The sequence below is a fragment of the Episyrphus balteatus genome, chromosome 1 (assembly GCF_945859705.1).
Source record: "Episyrphus balteatus chromosome 1, idEpiBalt1.1, whole genome shotgun sequence".
In the NCBI taxonomy this organism is placed as follows: domain Eukaryota; kingdom Metazoa; phylum Arthropoda; class Insecta; order Diptera; family Syrphidae; genus Episyrphus; species Episyrphus balteatus.
The window spans coordinates 33,259,995-33,280,615 of NC_079134.1; the positions used below are offsets into that span (position 1 = coordinate 33,259,995).

At 29.0% G+C, this 20,621-nt stretch overlaps 2 protein-coding genes across 5 annotated transcripts; one reads left to right on the forward strand and one right to left on the reverse strand.

Annotated features, from left to right (window-relative positions):
• Positions 1-354: 354 nt before the first annotated feature.
• On the forward strand, positions 355-8,829 carry LOC129906862 (synaptotagmin-5). The gene is made up of 8 exons (XM_055982817.1): positions 355-560; positions 618-784; positions 853-1,049; positions 1,114-1,227; positions 1,329-1,449; positions 7,639-7,829; positions 7,890-8,193; positions 8,269-8,829. Exons 1-8 carry the CDS (start codon positions 373-375, stop codon positions 8,454-8,456), a joined length of 1,470 nt encoding a protein of 489 aa, XP_055838792.1. The 5' UTR covers positions 355-372; the 3' UTR covers positions 8,457-8,829.
• Positions 8,830-12,499: 3,670 nt separating this feature from the next.
• Positions 12,500-20,345, reverse strand: LOC129907661 (homeobox protein Mohawk). Of its 4 annotated transcripts, none has more exons than XM_055983954.1 (4): positions 20,138-20,345; positions 13,797-13,930; positions 12,868-13,638; positions 12,500-12,807 (listed from the first exon to the last, which is right to left on the reverse strand). In XM_055983954.1, exons 3-4 carry the CDS (start codon positions 13,569-13,571, stop codon positions 12,639-12,641), a joined length of 873 nt encoding a protein of 290 aa, XP_055839929.1. In that variant the 5' UTR covers positions 13,572-13,638; positions 13,797-13,930; positions 20,138-20,345; the 3' UTR covers positions 12,500-12,638. The 4 variants fall into 4 exon arrangements, with proteins under 4 accessions (XP_055839929.1, XP_055839927.1, XP_055839928.1 ...); XM_055983952.1 differs by having other exon boundaries at positions 13,864-13,930; positions 20,138-20,344; XM_055983953.1 differs by lacking the exon at positions 20,138-20,345 and adding an exon at positions 18,322-18,373 and having other exon boundaries at positions 13,864-13,930.
• Positions 20,346-20,621: the final 276 nt, after the last annotated feature.

The window sequence follows — 20,621 nt, forward strand, 5'->3', positions numbered from 1 at the left end:
AAATGGCGTATGAAATAGAAAATATTTTGATTAGTTAATTATTTCTTATTATTAAGCAATGTTTTAGTGAAAGAATTGTAAAAAACAAAAATCAATTATGAGCAGAGGAAGCAAAATACTGTTGCAAAGTCGGGATTTTTCGAAATTTCATAAAAACTGCATTAAATCGAAAACCGTAAGGATTTGGAATGAACAAGTTACAAAATTCTGAGAGCCCTAAAGTTGGCCTATCATCATATTTGGTTTGATCCATTACTTTTGGGACACCCTGTATACTTCTATAACTTTGTATATTGTTTTAACTGAATTCAGCTACCACAGTTAAATCTATTTTCATTTTGCTTTTCAGATCCAACTGAAAAATACACAAAAATGGATATAATAATCAGACAAGAAGAAATTTCGTTAGCTCAAGTCGCTTTGTACGCTTCAATATCATTTATGTTGGTTTCCCTTATGGGTGCCCTCGCTTATATAACGTGTTCCAAGAAATACCGTCTAAATTGGTTTGAAAAAACTCTTCTCGAATCAGCAAATGACAACGAAGAAGCTAATGACAGGTAAGCTCTATAAACATATTATATCCCTTTCATTCTTTTAATAAATCTCTTTTATAGCCGCGAAGCTCTTGTCGGTGGACCATCAGGATACAACGTAGACTCAATAAGTGAATGTTCGCGAAAAGGAAATATTAGTCCAACATCAATAAATGACGACCCAGCATTTTGGGTGCCCCCTTTGAAGGGAAATACCAATACATCCAATCAAGTTCTATCTTCAGCGGGTAAGTTAATGAAATTAATCCACCTCCAAAATCTATATCACGGAAGTTATTTCCGGTTCACTTTGAAGATGAATCTCCACCACCAACACCAACTTCACCCACTGGCAGCAACAAGTCGATATCTCTCTCAATCTGCTCCGGTTCGGTGCCAATTACTCGTTCTGACAAACATGTTGTCCTTGGAATGACTCCCGCACGACCTAAGGTTTCCTCAATGAATTCCAAATTGGATCATACAAAAATAGACATGTCCTTGTATAAAAGTGTAAGAATCCTGCAAAAAATATATATAAAAATAAATTTTTAATCAAAATAGATCCTTTTTACAGAATTCTTTACAAAAATCATTATCGACACCGTCAAATGAAGAAATTCGAGGAACCATTAATTTGAACATCCTTTACGATCCCATTGCCGGCATATTGTCGGTGAGACTCATTGAAGTAAGTGCATTTTCATTTTCTTTTAATTAAATTTTATTTATAAGTAAAAAACAATTAATTTTTTTTTCTTTTGTAATCTTAAACTTTTATCCTTTACCCAGGCACAAAATCTTCAGCCACGAGATTTCAGTGGGACAGCAGATCCTTATGCCAAAGTTCGTCTATTGCCGGACAAAAAGAATGTCTGGCAAACTAGGATTCATAAGAAGACATTAAATCCTGGTAATTTATTTCTTTTCCTTAATTGCATTTTATCCTTTGGAAAAATTGTTTAGGTATTCGATATTCTGTGCACCTTGTTGTTCTTCCTTCGTTCTGACGAAGGAGAAATGAAAAAGTATTTGTTTTGTTCTATACTTTTTTTCTGAAGCAATAAATCTTTGTTTAGCTATTCATAGTAGATGAGTTGCTTAAAGGTTAAGGAAGACAGCAAGCAACAACATCATTTATGCCACGTTCGTTGATTGACGTTCAAAGTCGAGGAAGAGTTTTTTCTGAATTCCTCATATTTTATGAATGTGAATCCAAGACTTTACCGAAGAAAATGGAAAGCTAGACATTTTTCAAAATATTTTCTATTTTTTTGTTGTTTTTGTTATGACTTTGGAGTGAGTGCATATTTTTCAAGTCACAACGAAAGTTTTAAGTTTCTTAAGAGTGAATTTTTATTGGTGCACGTGAAAGTGAATGGTATTAAATTGCAAACATTTTTGAGTTGGTTGAGAACACGAATACAATAAAGTGAAAAGAATTTTTCCGACGAACTTGTGGAATTTGATCTGCGATGACAAGATGCACAATTTATGTTCATAGTCGTATTTTTTTTCTAATTCAGGCTCAGGTTACGATAAATAATGGCCAAGTTTTTTTTGTAGGGGAAAGTGGCCTAAAATGGCACCCCAAGGTAAAATGGCCCCCTTGCTAGAAATCGTAGAATCGAAAATAATTAGAAAGTTTTATAAACGCACTTCATTAGTTTATCTGGCAAAACCAACATATACGAAATTTCAGGAACTTCAAGCCATTTTTTGAAATTTGACAGGTCAAACTGTCTCTATCCACATCAAAAAGTACACTCGTTAAAATTTTGTGAAATCTTGTTTGCAAAAAAAAAGTATAAAAAACACTGTATTTTGGAAAAAGAAGTTAATGTGTGTACGCATGAAGTACTTCTTATTAATTTACTGAAATAAGTTGGTTTAAAACGATTTTAAATTTTTTGGTGTAAAAATTAAATTGAAAAAACTCAAAATGGGCAAAATGGCCTACTTAGTGCTCGGGTAAAATGGCATACCAATTTCACATGTCATTTTAAATTTTTTTTTCACATTTTCATTTTTTTAAAGTAAAAATAGTTGCTATTTATGAACGATGTACAGAGAGGAAGTCCTGGACTGAGGAAAGCCCATGATTCCGTCAAAAACCTGGAAAAAAGCATCCAAAACACTCAAAGTTGCAAAAACTACAAAAACGAGACGAGCAACCAACATGAACTGGGTTTTGAATGACTCGATGAAAGATCTGGGGGTATTAAGCACCACTTGTTCCAAGAAAATGGAAAAGAAGCCCTTTGACTCAATTTTGCATTTAAAATCACGTATGTTTGGACAGTGTGCCATTTTACCCGGGTAAATTTGATCAGTGAAATTTGTAGACGTCTTGAAAATTAAAAAAATTAAATACTTTTTGGAACTTTTTCAACTCGCAAATGAAAAAAATGTGAGAGTAATATAAATATTAAACTTTGAAAAGTATTAATACAGTAAAATAAGGAGAAAAAAGGGGTAAATCTCGGAATGAATGTTAGTAGAAATTTTTTTTTGCTCAATATCTTCCTTTTGCCATTCTATAACATATCTCAAAAGTCTAGAAAAATCTCATGTCCGCCTGTCGCGATTTCAAGGTCAAATCGCGAAATGGAGATTTTCAAAATTAGCAAAAGTAGGCTATGGTAGTATATACACATATGATACATGATTTCAAGGTGTTTTTAATGCTGATTCCAAAAAAATTAAAATCAAGACAATCTGACGTCTCTGGAAAAAGTTTTCTATCTGTCAACTCATATTATTATAACAGTTGCAAACTTACTGCCGAAAAACCCTTAAAAATTATGGTAGATGAACCAAATTTTGCATGAAGATTTTAGAATCCATCATTATTAAAAATCAAAACAATTCATTACAAAAAATATATATACCTACGAAATAATGGTATTTTTTGATGGAGGAGCAAATTTTAGGATATGCACTAAAGAAGATTCTTGTTCATCTTAGGAATAAGTGCAAATAGGCTATTTTTTTATTTTAATCTTTGTTTGGATATTCTTTAACTACCCTCAAAAATCTAAAAAAATCTCATGTCCGCAAGTCCTAATTTTCTTGGTTTGAAAATAAGGTGCAGATTTTAAAAAATTGGAAAACTACACTTCAGATATTTGTGTCAGATCAACATGAATAAGGTGCATTACTTTTCAGGGATGGTCAGGTTGACTTGTTTGTGAGTTTTGTTGGCATTAGTGTTAAAAAATACCTTTAAATCATGTCGCTTATGTTGGTATACATATAAAAATTTAAACTTTTCTTATTAATTTTTTAAAATCTGCACCTTATTTTCAAACCAAGAAAATTAGGACTTGCGGACATGAGATTTTTTTAGATTTTTGAGGGTAGTTAGAGAATATCCAAACAAAGATTAAAATGAAAAAAATAGCCTATTTGCACTTATTCCTAAGATGAACAAGAATCTTCTTTAGTGCATATCCTAAAATTTGCCCCTATATCAAAAAATACCATTATATCGTAGGTATATATATTTTTTGTAAGGGATTGTTTTGATTTTTAATAATGATGGATTCTAAAATCTTCTTGCAAAATTTGGTTCATCTACCATAACTTTTAAGGGTTTTTCGGCAGTAAGTTTGCAACTGTTATAATAATATGAGTTGACAGATGAAAAACAGGTATAACTTTTTCCAGAGACGTCAGATTGTCTTGATTTTAGATTTTTTTGGAATCAGCATTAAAAAATACCTTGAAATCATGTATCATATGTGTATATAATACCATAGCCTATTTTTGCTAATTTTGAAAATCTCCATTTCGCGATTTGACCTTGAAATCGCGACAAGCGGACATGAGATTTTTCTAGACTTTTGAGATATGTTATAAAATGGCAAAAGGAAGATATTGAGCACAAAAAATTTCTACTAACATTCATTCCGAGGTTAAACCCTTATTTAACTGGATTATATATGGCATTTAAGTTTGAATGCTACTGTTTTTCGAGATATAGGACATTTTCCTTAGGGGGGCCATTTTAGGCCACCTTCCCCTATTTCCATTAAAGTTTTCTTGGTCCTGTGAAAAGAAATGTGGAAGACCTGATATGAAAAGTCTTCATTTGTAAATGAGTGAAAAAATAAAGTTTTGTTAATTAATTTAAATTCTAAAAAACTAAACATTTCCTTGAAATACACTGTTAACTAAAAAGCCTACGAAAACTTTTGCATACTCGTAAGTAACAATTTCCAAAGGTCCGGCCGGCAGTGGCAAGTCATATGCGAACAATTGAAGACAACTATAACGAAAGTAGTGGCCATTTTTTATGCATCGTCATATGTTTAAAAGTACATGTACCTTAGGGTGGGTCAAAAAAATCGAAATTTTTTTTTTGATTTGGTACTCCAAAAAATCGATTGCTAGACCCCTCTAGAATATACACACCAAATATGAGCTCTTTATATTAATGGGAAGGGCCTCCGCTTTGCAATTTTCCATTTTTACATCAATAATAAAAAATTATTTTTTTATTAATTGACTTTTTAGCAAATTTCTTTTCATATTCTTGTAGGAAATTGAACGCTCTACAAAAAAGGCCTCAGACACTTTTTTCGTTTATCTAACCGTTGAATAGATATTTGAGGTCCAAAAATCGAGAAAATCTTTAAAAATTCGTTTTTTGTTCTTAATTTTGTAACAAATTGAAAAATTATAATGATCAAACGCGCAAGACATATTCTTGTTGGAAATTGATTGCTCCACAAAAAAGGTCTTATTAACTTTTTTCATTAATCTAACCATATTAAAGATATTCGAGGTCAAAGTTAAAAAAAAATATAAAAACATTCTATATGTTTAAAAAATTTCTAATTCACTGAAACTTCATTATTTTCAAATTAGCAAGATATATTCTTGTAGGGGCTTAAACGTTCTACAAAAAGTTTCTTGGAATGAAATTGATTGCTTTAACCGTTTAGAAGATATTCGTATCCAAACCAATGCTCACTGATTTCAATAGTTTTCTTATGACCCGTATGCATTGCGATTTGGATACGAATATCTTCTAAACGGTTAAAGCAATCAATTTCATTCCAAATATCTATTAAACGGTTAGATAAACGAAAAAAGTGTATAAGGTCTTTTTTGTAGAGCGTTCAATTTCCTACAAGAATATGAAAAGAAATTTGCTAAAAAGTCAATTAATAAAAAAATAATTTTTTTTTTTTTGTAGAAGCTTGATGTAAAAATGGAAAATTGCAAAGCGGAGGACCTTCCCATTAATATAAAGAGCTCATATTTGGTGTGTATATTCTAGAGGGGTCTAGCAATCGATTTTTCGGAGTACCAAATCAAAAAAAAAATTTTCGATTTTTTTGACCCACCCTAATGTACCTACAAATATTTTTTTTTCTACTTTGCATCAGGGTTGTAAAAAAATCATTTTTTTGCATTTGTTTCCCTTATACCTGAATTAAAAAAACAAAATATTTATTGCAAATAAAAAAAATTGCCTTAAAAAAAATGTTACTGTAACTGAAAAATATTTGCATTAAAAATAAAATTTGTGTTGCAAATAAAAATATTTTGCATAGAAAAAAAAAATATTGCAAATAAAATAAAATGCACAACTGGGTCACAAGAACTTGCTCTTAGAGTTGAAGTTGCTTATATTTTTAGGACTTTTTACACAGAAATTTAGTTAATGTAATTATGAAGGTATATATACAAACAAAACAAAGTTAAGAAAAAATATAAAAATAATAAAACAACATCTGAAATCAAATTGCTCTTTAAAAAAAAATTATGCAATTTTATTTGTTTTATTAAGATAAATTTTAAGGAAAAAAAACTTCAAAATCGTTAGAGCCGTTTTTTTAAAAACTAATTTTTTGTACCTAAATGATTTTTGGAAAAAAAGTTTTAAAATAAAATTGGTATGGGTATCACTAATCAACATCTAAAGCCAAAATTTCAAAAAAATTCAATGTCCGGTTTTCGAAAATTTGATTTTTCAAAAAATTCGGAGAAAATCAGATTTAAAAAAAAAGGTTGAATGGCAGGACATTGTTAATAGTGATTTTCAAACAAAAGTTTTTCATTGAAAGATAGACTTTGTTTTAAAACTTACATTTGAATTGTTTTAACAAAATCGTTGGAGCCGTTTTCGAACATTTTAACTTTACTTAAATCGTTATATGACAAGTACCGTTATTTTTGGTATAAATTCCAAAAAAAAACCATCTTTTTGGCATTTTCTATCATCGTAATGTCATGGAAAATTGTAAAATAGCTAAAATTTACAATAACTAGAAATCAACCAATGAAATTCAGTTCTTTGTATCATAAATGTAAATTAATTTATCAAGTTAATACGCCTTTGTAATTTTGTTGCATATTGGTACCAAAAGCTTCCTAACTACTCTAACAAGTAAGTACCATGAAAACTTTTGCCATTCCTTTTAGACCTTCGTTCATATAGAGGTTTTTATATCACAGGTGTTTACAATTTTTCATAAGATATTTTTATTTTCATTTTACATTGAAAAACTAATTTCAGAACTAGACTAATTCGTTTACCCCTCCAAAATTTTCGTTTGTCAAAAATTTTAAGGTCACAGTTCTGGCTTCACGGAGCTGCTCTATATTCATTGTGAACCCATATATGGTAACTAAAAATTTGTTTCGAGACTTTCGTCGGCAGATATCTTCATAATAATTGCATACAAATCTAATAAAAAAAAGTTTGGATGAAAATAACACAGCAACGAAAACTTAAAAAAACTTTTTGTTTTCACTGTTGAATAGAGCTCAAAAAGACCTTTCTTTTGATGTCTCAAGCTAATATGAAGCTAAAGGCCTTACCAGATTAATTATTCTTGATTATTTAAAAATATTATAATGCAGAAAAAGGATGAGGTAAAAAAATTAGCCCTAATACATAAATAATATGAAGTACAAAATTGTCAGAAGTGTAAGTGAGTACACAACTCCAAAACTATATACCAAAAGTTGCAATGAGTTACTAAAATCAATTCCGCTGTTCATGATTTTGGTCAGAAAGTAAAATTTAAACCATATTTCCCTCAAAATTTTTTTTATAAATTATGCTATTTTTAAATTTTTATTTTAGTTTTCGATGAAGACTTTGTTTTCGAAGAACACGCAACTGTCATCGAGAAGAGAACACTTGAAGTGCTGCTCTACGATTTCGATGCATATTCTCGTCACGTTTGTATCGGAGGTGCTCAGCTGCCACTAGCCAACATGGATTTATCAGATAAAGTTCAACTTTGGACTCAATTAGGATCTTGTGCTGAACAGGTTTAGCCAATATGAAAATGTTTTCTATGAAACACACATAAATTCTTATTTTTCTTACAGGACTCCAAAATAGATTTGGGTGATTTGATGATTTCACTAGCCTATCTTCCTTCAGCCGAACGTCTAACAGTTGTTATGATTAAAGCTCGTAATCTTCGAGTCGTCGATGACACTCGCAACTCTTCAGATCCTTATGTTAAAGTTACCCTAATTAGTGGTGGGAAGAAAATCAAGAAACGTAAAACTGGCGTTGTACGAAATACTGTGAATCCTGTTTACAATGAAGCATTAACATTTGATGTTTCAAAGGATTTATTAAAAAATTCAATTTTAGAATTCACTATTGTTCATGATGGTCTCTTAGGTAAATTTTTCAAAAATTGTATTTAGGTACATTATAAAAAAGTCCTTAATTGCTGAAATTTTCTTTATTTTCAAGGATCAAGTGAAATTCTCGGACGTGCTATTATTGGAAATTCACCAGAAGTTCGTTTGGAAGAGAAAATGTTCTTCGATGAAATGTTCCGTTCTAAGAGTGCCACAGCACAATGGGTTCCTTTGCAGGAAGTCTTAAGTAGACCATCAGGAACAACAAACCAATCCCAAGGACAAGGAAAAGGATATTAGATAACACACAAAACCAACAAAATCATGTGTGGCATTTTTACAGGAAAAATTCAATTAGTATTGTGCGAACTTTGCTTATGATGATGAAACATATTGCATAAGTTGCATTCATATAACGATGTTTGTATAAAGAAGTCTTAAAATGAAACAAAGCTTCCAAATTGCAGGTTTTTATTTTAGAATAGAAGAGAAACAAAACAAATTGATGAAACATTTCTCATTGATTCCACTATCAGGATTTCATAGGGTTTCAGTAAGCAAATGATTGGGTAAATTATAAATAGAACTTGCTTTTTTTTGTTATAGAAAATTAAAACAAAAAAGAAAATAAATACATTTTATGCAATGTACACAAATACTACACAACACAGGTACATGAAAAAAATTATTTTTTGTTTTTGATCTAGGTATCAAAAAAAGTTATCATCTTATTTGGTGTTAACATTAAGAGAAAAATTGATTTTTATACAACAATCAAGTGTAATAGACAAATATTCCTACCAATTTAAAGTTTTGGAATCTTTAAACAAATTTGGTCTTAACAAATACAAATTTAAGTTGTTAAAGTGCATTTATGTATTCTAATTTAGATTTTTATATGTAAACAACTTATGATTGAAAATAACTACTATTTCATTCATTAAGTACCTACACAATTTTTTTTATTTAATAGTGCCTGAAAATTTGTCTCTATACATAAATCAAATTAAAATTGAACTAAAATGTTATTGCTCTGTTAAATTGATTTGCTTATAGTTTATTTAAATGTTTTCACATAAATTAAAAATAAATCAATAATTTTCTGTAATTTTCTTGTTTTGCCAAATTAAAATTACTATAGAAGGTAATATTTTTAATGTTTGAAGAGAAATCAATGCGCAACTGGGTATCACTAATTTTATCTTAAAGGAACAAAAAAAATTTAAAAAAAAAAATTAACAACACAAAATCAACTTCTAAAATTAAGGAAAAGGCCGAAAATATATGCAGACAAAATTCAATCGATTAAAATGATACCAATTTAGCTTAAAATCGTAAAAAAAATATATATCCCTGTAACAATAAAAATTTTTAATTTCAAAATGTACTTGAACTTTAAAATTGAATTATATTCAATCGCTCCACTTAAAATATAAATAATTTTTATTATTTTTATTATTTTTTTTCTTCGTTATTGTACATTTTTAAACTAAACAATAAAAATAGTAAAAATGTTCCATAGCAAGAAAAAGTTAAATCCAAGAGGTTTAAATTGCACTTGAAAAATCTGGAAATAAATTTGTTTATTTACTTGGTAGAATTTGAAATTAAAAACCGTTCCGGGATGGTTTTTAGAAAAAAATAATAGATATTTGTTATCTACGTTTTAAACCACAGAATGTGTCATATATTTTATTGGCATTCTCCTTTAATTTCAAAATTTTGAAATTTTGTTTAATAATTTTTTTAATTAAAACTACCTACCTTACAAAAATTTTCGTTAAAACTAAATTTATTTTCACAATAGGTATCTTTAAAGTGTATATTATATTCTTTAAACTAATAAAAACAATCATAAAGTTAAAAATTAAATAAATTAATTTTCTGATTTTAATGATCTAATTTTATTTTTAATTTAATCTCATTATATATTTTTAATTATTTTGGGAACAAAATATGTTGACAAATAAGAGAGAGTTAAAAATCTACTCGTACACTTGGTAATGTTTGCTTGAATATAAAATTTATATAATTTATAACACATTTTATTTTAAAAACCTAATTCAATTTTAATCGAATTTTATTATCTAATATATAAAATTCTCGTGTCGCAGTGTTTGTTACCAAACTCCTCCGAAACGCCTGGACCGATTTTGATGAAACTTTGTGTGCTTATCGGATAGGTCTGAGAATCGGCCAACATCTATTTTTCATTCTTCTAAGTTGTTAGGGTGGTCCAGCCAAATTTTGTATATCTTTTTGGAATGGGCCCCATTTTTTTTTTTTGATAAATTTGAATGAAAAAATATCAGTTATTTAGTTGGAATAAGAAAAAGATAATATAATTTTTGTTTCAAATAAAAAAACACTTTCTGAACTTGTCTAATAAAAAAAAAATATAAAATCCTTAAAAACAAGCTTTTGTAAAACTATTTATGATGTTGTCGATAAAAAACGTATTTATTCAATCAACAAACATATATACATTTTTATACATAACTTAATTAATATAAATTCATATACATTATGTATATCCATAAGTATATTAATCTCAATACAATTAAATGTCCATTGTACCTAACCTAAAAAGAAGAGTATTTAACTAAGATTTGAAATTTTTGATATATTGTAAGAAATTATTTTTTTTTTTAATTTGTTAAAACTATATAAATATCTCCAATGTTTTTGTGGAGCCACATGGACCCATAGCAAAATTTAAAATATATATGTAATATATTTATATTTTATAACATTTAAACTAACTAAAATATTGTATATTAACTGTTTTTAAAACATTAAAATTGGTGGACTGCTTTCGCTTTGGTATTTAAAAAAAAAAACTATAAAAAAATCATTATTTAAATAACTAAATTTAAAACAAAAACTAAATAAAAATCAAAAAACCATTAGGACTTTATGATGAACATTATACTAATATACTCATTTTTTTAAAGACAATTAAGTGAGAGAAATTTTAAATTTTATATGAAAAATCTCATAAAGTATTATCTATTTATTGGTAGTAAAATTCAAAATTAACAAAAAATTTACTTATTAACAGTAAGAAATAAATTAATAAAAATTATAAATGTGCGTAACGTAGTTATTATGAATAAATATGATTTTGTGTATTTTATCAAAAAAAAAAACTTATTTATGTATGATAAAATTTAAATAAATATTTTATTTACCAAAAATTTGTCCGAAATTAATCGCTGTTTGAACTTGAACGATGTAGAGTCTTGATTATTACAAGTGGCATGACTCTATTTTATATGGTTCGCAGTTCTGCAGCTAGAAAAAAAGTTCTACTTGATGAGTTTAGTGAAATAACCAGCATTTTCTTTTTGCTCAAGGATCTCGTAAAACTTTTTCATTTGGAAAAAAAATTAAAAAAAAAAAATGATTTAAAACCAACGGTTACACCAAAAATAACGTTCTGTATGTTTTTGTTAATCCCAAAACTATATCTTTTAATATGTTTTTAAATAAAGCTGTTTAATTGTTTAATTTAAAAAAAAAATTAGTTTTCAAAATCAAAATTTTGAAAAAAAAAGTGAACAAATAAATTTCGAACATATTTCTTTCAAAATTTGATTCATTTAAGTACTAATTTAAATTACATAATTTATGTTTTTATTTGTTTTTAAACGAAAACTTGATCCAAAAACATCTTGTCGTTTTCGGTAAATTAAAAAAACACCAAAACTACTTTTTTTCAAAAAAGCCATGTATATTTTTGTTGAAAATTAATTTTTCAAAAACTGTTCCATTAAACAGGTCTATTTAAAAACAAAATACAAGAAAAAATATTTGGCTTTAAAACAAAGGACAGTACGATATTATTGGTGTAACCGTCGATTTTTAATAAATTTGTTTTCTAAATTAAGTCATTTTTTAGAAAATCCCCCGACTAAACGGAGGGAAATAGACACCTCCGTCCCCTACATTTTTTTCTTGCCTTGACTCAACCTATATATTATAGCTTTTTGGTACGTTCCTGTCGTATACTGTCAATCTCAATGGTTGCCAACCCAAAAACCACGTTTCAAAGCTTTGTTGTTCATAACTCTGGTTTTTCACAACTTCGGTTTTTCATAACTTTAGTCTTTCATAGCTTCGGTTTTTCGTAACTTCGGTTTTGCGTAACTTTGACACACGTAACTCTGTCGCACATATGGTATTCATAACTCGGTTTCCATTTCTTAATTTTCGAATGCCATAGAAAATAAGTTGGTCAAAAACCAAAACCAAATATTGGTTTCAATTGGTCATATACAATTAAATGTTCGACTACTTTATAAACTATACAAACAAATAAAAAAGAAATCAAAGAAAATTAATTTTTACTGAATTATAAATTAAATTTATTGTTTCGGATTGAAGAATTTCTCTAAACAAACAATTTTAGCACCAGTCGAAAAACATGGCTAATTTCAACTAACTCACGATCTGGAATGATCTTATGCCTCATCTGCAGTGTCAACAATTTGGTGCAACTCGCTGCTGACTAGTTTCCATCATTCTTTGTCGGCAATTAAATGCCAAATTTGCTAGAGCTTCTGCAGCATCGATTTCATCTTTTTGATGAATTGTATCATAAACATGATGGGTCTTTGGATCTCTGGAACTATTTTTATCAGCCTTACATCTAAGAAAAAAAAAAATTTAGTACAATCGTACAAAATTTTACATTCATCGTCAAACTCACCTTTTACCATTCCATTCAATAAAATAATTATTTTTATTCGGTGTAAATTTGGCAGCACTCTCAAGCCATTTCGATAGCTCAGGACTGCAGCTTGTCGCCGACGAAGATGATTTATCTCCGGTAGTTGTATCGCGCAGGTATTTCTCCATAATTTGTTGCTTGTACTTGGTGCTTGGGGCAAATGCTGGATTTGTAGACATTAATTTATCGGACCTCAGAGAATCCTCAGTCGTTGAGCTTATTTGGAAGCACTGTTGTTTGGCGGGATATTTAAATGGAGCCTCTAAGTAGAATCCACTAGGAACATAGGTGATATTTCGATTTAAACTGTGAATTGAGTTATTGTTTTGAATATAGCCAGATTGTTGAATGTGACGTCCTTGAGTTTCTAGCTCATCTTCGTCGCTAGATGAAAATAGCATGGAATTCTCAGTTTCGTGTCCATCATCTTCCCAAATACTATCCGCTGAAGATATGCTAAATTGTTCAACATTGCCTCTGGCATTTGTATTGTAGTTTTTGATCAGGTGCCCCCAGGATTTTTTCGATCGTTCACGCTTAGAGTTCTTTAGTTTTCTTCGCCAATTGGCAAACCAATTGCAAATTTGAGTGTAAGTCAGGCCTGTTTCAATGGCGAGGGTTCGTTTTTCATCACGACTTGGATATGGATTGTCTCTTCGGCGTATTAGCCAGTCTTTTAGCATTCGTTTGATGTCGGGTGTGAAAAGTCGTTTCAAAGGACGATGTGTGTCATCTGGCGGCCATGCTCTTCTATTAAAGTTGTAAGGATAAACATTAGTCAGTTTTCGGTTAAAAACATTTTGAAAAGCCAAAACAAAGAAAATTAATGATCGAAAATTTGCATGCTGGTTAATATATTATTTGAAAGAGAAAAATGAATATTAATTTATGAGTTTTTGTATTATTACCAAACAGTTTTAAATGTTTGCTTTTTTTTGTAAATAAAATCTGGTCACACAACAATCCAAGACGAACCTACTGTGGCGCCGATTACGCACTGGACGGGTTGATTTTTGTATTGGGTTTATAGTTTTTTCCATTTCTAGAATAATAAAAAATACATGAGATTTATTAAAGTTGTTGAAAAAAATAAGATTAAAAATTATATCTAAGCAAATTAACAAAAAATGTACCCCGATTAATGACGGACAATTACCCGGTACCATTTTTCACAGAAATAACAAAGTAACTTTATGATTATTATCAAAATGTAATGAATTTCATATGAAAACCTCCGATATTAGTTAACGTTTACAGTAAGAAAAAAATTCTCGATATATGACGTAACGATGATGGAAAGAACGAAAAAAGTTGATCTTGGAATTCTGTCTGTTCTACTGTTCTTTAGCGACAGCCTAACCACTCTTTATTGTTAAAGATTTTGGAACTTGCCATATGACCAAAATTGAAAAGCTTTTATTTCTCAAAATGGCTTTAACAATTCAACACGTGCACACTCGAAAATAACGCCCTACTTTTGAAATAAAAAAAATATATTTTTAAAGTTTATAAACTATTAAACGTTTTCTTGATTTATTATTTTCTCGTAAACGATTTAACTGATTTCAACGAAAATGTTTTTCAGAAACGCTTAAGTTAGTCACCTTTATTAAAATTTATAACTCTCAAAAAATTATTCTAAAATTATCGAAAATTATATTTTGAAAATCAACATCACCTTTATAGACTTATAAGTTATAATCTCATTTGGGTTCCACATTTTATTTCCAAGAGAGTAGTTAAAAAAAAAGCTACCTTTTTTTCAGATTTGTCCCCTGAGTAAAGTTTCTTCACTGGATTCACTTTAGATTTTTACTAAGATTAACACCTATTTGTACACGGACTACTACGCAGGATTAAGCATTTTTAATTTGTACCAACGAACGTTTCTTTATTTTTGAACTTTAACGACTATTGTTATATTGATTCCAATTCAGGTATCAAAATCTATAAGAAAAGTATAACTTGGCTCGAAAAATTTAAATTTCAGTTTTGTATTTTTTTCATTACCTTATCTCGAGATTTTTAATCTTTGCTTTGCATAGTTAGCAATAAAATAATACAACGATAAAAAAGTAGATCTTTTTATAAGAAGAAAGAAAACCAAAATAAAGAAAATAAATTCATAATTTTTTTTTATGTTATGTGGACTTTATGAATAAAATTTCAATTTAAAAATGTTTTTATGACCTGTAGTCCAATATGCGTTTCGCCCAGGTACAACAGTTGGGCTCATCAGTTAGATGCTGTTGTACCCTTTCTAAGACGCAAAAATTTGGTCGATGATTACCGACACTTATTAAAATTACAAATCTTTGAATTTATTTTCATTATTTTGGTTTTCTGTTTTCTTTCTTTTTATAACTTCAGCCAGACCACGGGCAAGGCAGACCATCGGCAATATATTTTTTAGGTGCACGAATTTAATCAAATTCCCTTAGAAATATTAAAATTCACAGTATATTTATTTGTTTATGCTGGAATTTTAATAAGTGTTGGTAATCATCGACCAAAATTTTGCATCTTAGAGAGGGTACAACAGCATCTAACTGCTGAGCTCAACTGTTGTACCATGGGCGAAACGTATTTGGGACTACAGGTCATAAAAACTTTTGTAAATCTCTTTATAAAACATGATCGGAAAACTGTCAAAATTGTTGCTAACTAAAAAAGTATAGGCCATAGGCCTTAATGTAGGTTTTATCGAATTGTTATATTTAATGCTAGATTGAACCTTATTGAAAAAATTTGTTTCACCCTCCATTTATATTATTTTTATCTAAAAATGCTGTCTACTCAATCCCAGGAATTTTTGAAAAGCCATAAAAGGCATATAGAAACATCTTAAAAAAATAATAATGTAAGTCGGGGGATATGCCACACTTAACAGTAAAACAATCATATTAAATAGTAAAAGCAAGTTTAGTTCAAAATTGTTTTTTATTTATTAGATTGTCATTTTATTTAATAGAAAAAACAATAAAAACATAACTTTAATTCGTTTAATTCATTTTAAATAAAGTTTTAAAAAACCTTAAAAAGTGGCATTTTACCCACGTGTGAGGGGAATATGCCACTTCTAACGGGTGGATATGCCTGCAGACATTTAGTAATTTGTGCATCGATCTCTTGCATTTAGAGCATTAAATACAGGCACATCTTGCTCCGAATTTGTCGGAGAAGCACAAGTCACAAATTGGACAGAGGTTGTCTGTATCCTCTTCGCCACTTGAGAAATCATATAATGCTGGTAGTATGTACTTAATCGGAAGTGTCATTTTCACTTTCGTTGCCTTCCTTTTGTTCTGTTAATTCTGCTTTTGGTGTGCAACATATGTGGCATTTTATCCCAAAACGTCCAAAAATATGAAAACATCCCTGAACAAAAATTAACGCCAAATATCATGTCTAGACAGGAACACACGTTAGGTTTACATATCAAATCTTGACTTTTTTAAGTAACTTTCATATATTTAATTGAAAAATCCAAAAAAATGACGTTTTTAAGCAAACTAAGTTTAATAAAAAGACAATTCGATTTATATTTGCTCGAATATTTTCAAAAATAAATAACCAAAATGACTTGAGCGTCCGTGTGTCAGGTGAACTAAGCATTACTGAGCGAACTGCGTTGTCAGAATTGCTAATATGAGCTTTGAAGTGTAAAATATTGAAATGTGGCATATTACCCAAACTAGCATATTCCCCCGATATCATGAAACACCAAAATAATTTGTGAATATTGCAAGACCTTAAAAAAGTAAGTACCTACCTACACATCTTCACTTTTTAAGGATTAGCTTTTTTCGAAACTGTTTTTTTTTTTTTTTTTTTTGATTTAATTATTTCGAAATTTGTTTTCACTAATCACTAAAAGAATCAGAAAACATTATTTAAGCTGCTAATCTTTTAATTTAATTAATGAAATGCGCTGACAAAACATTTTACGTTTCTTATTTCGTTCTTAGATATAAAAAAAAAGATAAAAAATAAGAAAAATAAACAGGAAAATAAAAAACATTTTTTCTGATAAAGAAAATAGTTTGACCTATTAATTTGAAAATATTTTGATTCTAATAATTTTACTTTTATTTTTTATATCTGCCTGCATTGCAATCAATCAATAAATCACGACAAGTTACATTTAATTTTTTTATGAATACCTTAAAACAGGGGCGTACATACCATTGGGGCAAGCGGGGCGGTGCCCCGGGGCCCCGACATGCCAGGGCTGCCTCGACTGGAGACAATGCAGTGAAGGCAACTTATTATAAAACAAGCGATGCAAAAAGATAATATATTTGACATGAATCACACAAGAGAGACAAATTATAATTCCTTGTAATGCATAATGAATTCGTAGTCAGCCACATAATATTTCATGAAAAAAAATATTACAAGGGCCCCAAAAAAATGTTTCTTGGATAATCCTAGCGAACAACAAATGATACATCAGAGGCCCAAAAAAAAGTAGGACGAATACGTACTTTTTTACTTGTTCTTATTTTCTATAAAAGGGGCCCCAAAATTTAGTCTGGCCCCGGCAACTCAACGTACGCCCCTGCCTTAAAAACATTAAAGACATGTGATATATTATTATGCCTTCAATTTCATTTTGAAATTCAATCACTCCCAAGGTATCGTATCCATCTACTCAAAAACACTATTCAGAACGCATTATTTTTAGATTCTAACTGAACTTAAGTTACCTTCAACTCAAAATTGACAGGTGACGGCTTCTATAAGGCATTTGGCATTTAAATTTTTCACGTCCCAACTAAATTTAAAATAAAAATATTTTTTTTCTTTTCTTTACACTTCACGCACATAAATAAAAAAAAAATGGGCCAATGGAAATTTCAAAATACATAATTTCTGGAGCATCCGTTCAAAAAATAAAAGAACTTTATTTTTTAAGAAAAAATCAGAATTATCACACTCACATTAACACTCGAAAACAAAAAAAAAAGTTGACAACAACTGTGTTGTTTCTATGAGGATATTTTTCTAAATGCCTCGCGCATCTCATGTTTGAAAAACATGACAAAAGTGTTTTCATGTTTCGACACACCACTTTGGTAAAAAAAAGTATCATTTAAATAAAAATAAAACAAAATTGGAAGAGAGGCAAAAAGAGAGACTGAGGGGACATGCGCTCACAATATTACTCACTAATTTTCTCTCAACAAAAAAAAAATTATTTAAGCTCTTCCGATCTTTTGAGATAAAAATTCTAAAATAAAAAGTTGTGGGCACACAAGAAAAAAAAACTTAGAAGGACACATTTTGACGATGGAAAAACAGAAAATTCATGTTGTCATGTTTTTTAGTCATAGTCGTTATGCAACATGTTTTTTTTTGTATTAATTTTAATTTTAAAGTTTTCTTTGACCTTAATTAAACATTTACGTATTTATTAAATTAAACACACACCTTTTATATTTTTAGGATTTTGAATTGAAATTTTTCAAACCACGGCACGAAAAATAAATTTGATTTTTGAATGAAATTTGGAACGAATTTCTTCCAATTTTTTTTCATAAAATTTTATAGAACCACCAAGGTTTTTTTTGTCAACTCAAAAACGTTGATAATATACTGCAGATCTCACCGGAAAACTGTCGGTCTTTTCAATTCGGAAAACTTATTCGAAATGAATATTGAGAAGCCTGATTTTTCTTTTGAGGTAAAATTTTTGAGAGATTTTTTTTTTGTCTATTTGCGAGAGTTTAGATCTCAAAAAAATAAAGAATAAGATCTATGTAAATCTTGTGGGAGCTGTTTTGGGCTAGAAGAAACATGGATTTCGCTTTCGTCAGAATTGAGAGTGAGGATATACATTTTAGATTTATCTAATTTAATGACTTCTATCTCATGAATTCGTTTTTGTTAGACAATGTATGTTTTTTTTTTTTTAATATAGTATTTCAAAAAATAAATAGACAGTGTGAATACATATAAAAAGAAGATATATTTGAAAACAAAAAATAAACTTAAATAATGTTTTTTTATATTTATTTTTGTGAAAAAAAGTTTAAAAGAGAAGCGTCGCAGAATAAACTGTACTTTTTCTTTTCTTTTGAAAAATGCATTGGAAGAAATGTCAGGTTAATTAAAAGTCGTACAGTTATCACCTTTTCTTGACTACCTAATTGCTTAAGTAGCTAAAATGCAACATAGATAAAAAGTGACAGCAATAAAAAGTTTTAATGGTGTTATTAAGTATAGTGTTAATTTTGTTTTAAGAATTATTTAAATAAACATTATCCGATGTATATAAAAGGATTCAAGGTCTTTCCTATAACTTTTTTACCAAGCAAGCAAGAATTTCATATTTTTCATTTATGCTATGGTACTCAAGTAGTCTAATAATGATGCATTAAACTTTTAAAATGGTTGATAAGAAATGTTTTTAATTCTGTTTTGTTTAAATAATTTGTTTGAACCATCTTAAATACAAATAAATTTAGGAAAAAATCTTTCGTAAAAGTAACACTTTTACCAATTTTTTTTTTATTTTTCTTCAATCATTGCAAGAGTTCCAATAATTCAAATATTTTTGAAGTTATATAGCCCAGTCGGGATGTACAAAAAATTAAGCTGAAATGGAAAAAATTAGATCGTTCAATTTTTTTTCATAGGACGGTAGAGGGGATCACTGAGAGCTTAAAACCAGTTTTTCGGGAAAATCGACCATGAGCCAAAGCCGCCATCTTGGATTAAAGGTAAAACACGTTTTAGTGAATAACTCGGCCATTTTTGATTTTTGACAGATATTATAGAGATATAGATAAAATTATAGAGATAGTGATAAAAAATTGAAAGAATTAGAGGATTTTTTTTTTCCTGATTTGGAACCAATCTAGGGGGCGTCCCCAATTTTCGCAAAAGAGTAAAATAAAGACCACCCTAGTGTACACACACCTTTTTTTATGCAAATACACCTCTTAATAAAGTGTAAAATATTTGACCCATGGCAGTTTTACTTTTTCGATAAAAACAATATTTTTAAGGTAATGTTTTAAATAACATCTTAAGCACCACGTGTATTTTTTTTTACTCGAAATACCAGAATGGTGAACAAAAAAATTTCGTCCAGGGTCGATTGGACTTTATTTATTTATTTATTTTTTTTTTTTTTTCATATGAAACCTCTTTTTCAATTATCGAATTAGTTCACTATGGCGTATGCATTTTTTTTTTTAATTTCAGAACTAAAACACTTAGTATAAAATCTTCTATCGCTTACCACGTAATCGATGTCCAACTTCTTCAATCTCTATTAAGGCAGATTGCACAATTCAACATTAAAATAAAAGCCAATATATTCGTCAAACCGACCTGGATGAAGTGAAGAAATTTGTATCCAAACTTTTGTCCAATAAACCTGGTAGAGCTGACGATTTTGCTGTCGAGCTCTTTAAAGCTGCCGAATATGGGTTGGGGTTTTTTTTTCCAAAATTTTGCTTTCTAAAGTCTGCTTTTCTGTTTATAAAAATTCTGCTATGCATACAAAATTCTGCAAAATGGAAAATTTTAAAAAGCGCGTTTTTTTCCAATTTTGTAAAATCATCTTCTCGCAAAATTTGCTGCTTATTTGATTACTAACTTACTTTGTCAATTTTTGTAGTACTTTTTTTTTATTAATCAATTTAAAAAAAAAAAATTTATTAGGAGAAGATGTTTTATTTTCAAAAATAGTTTTTTTTAAATTAACACTTTCCAAAAATAAT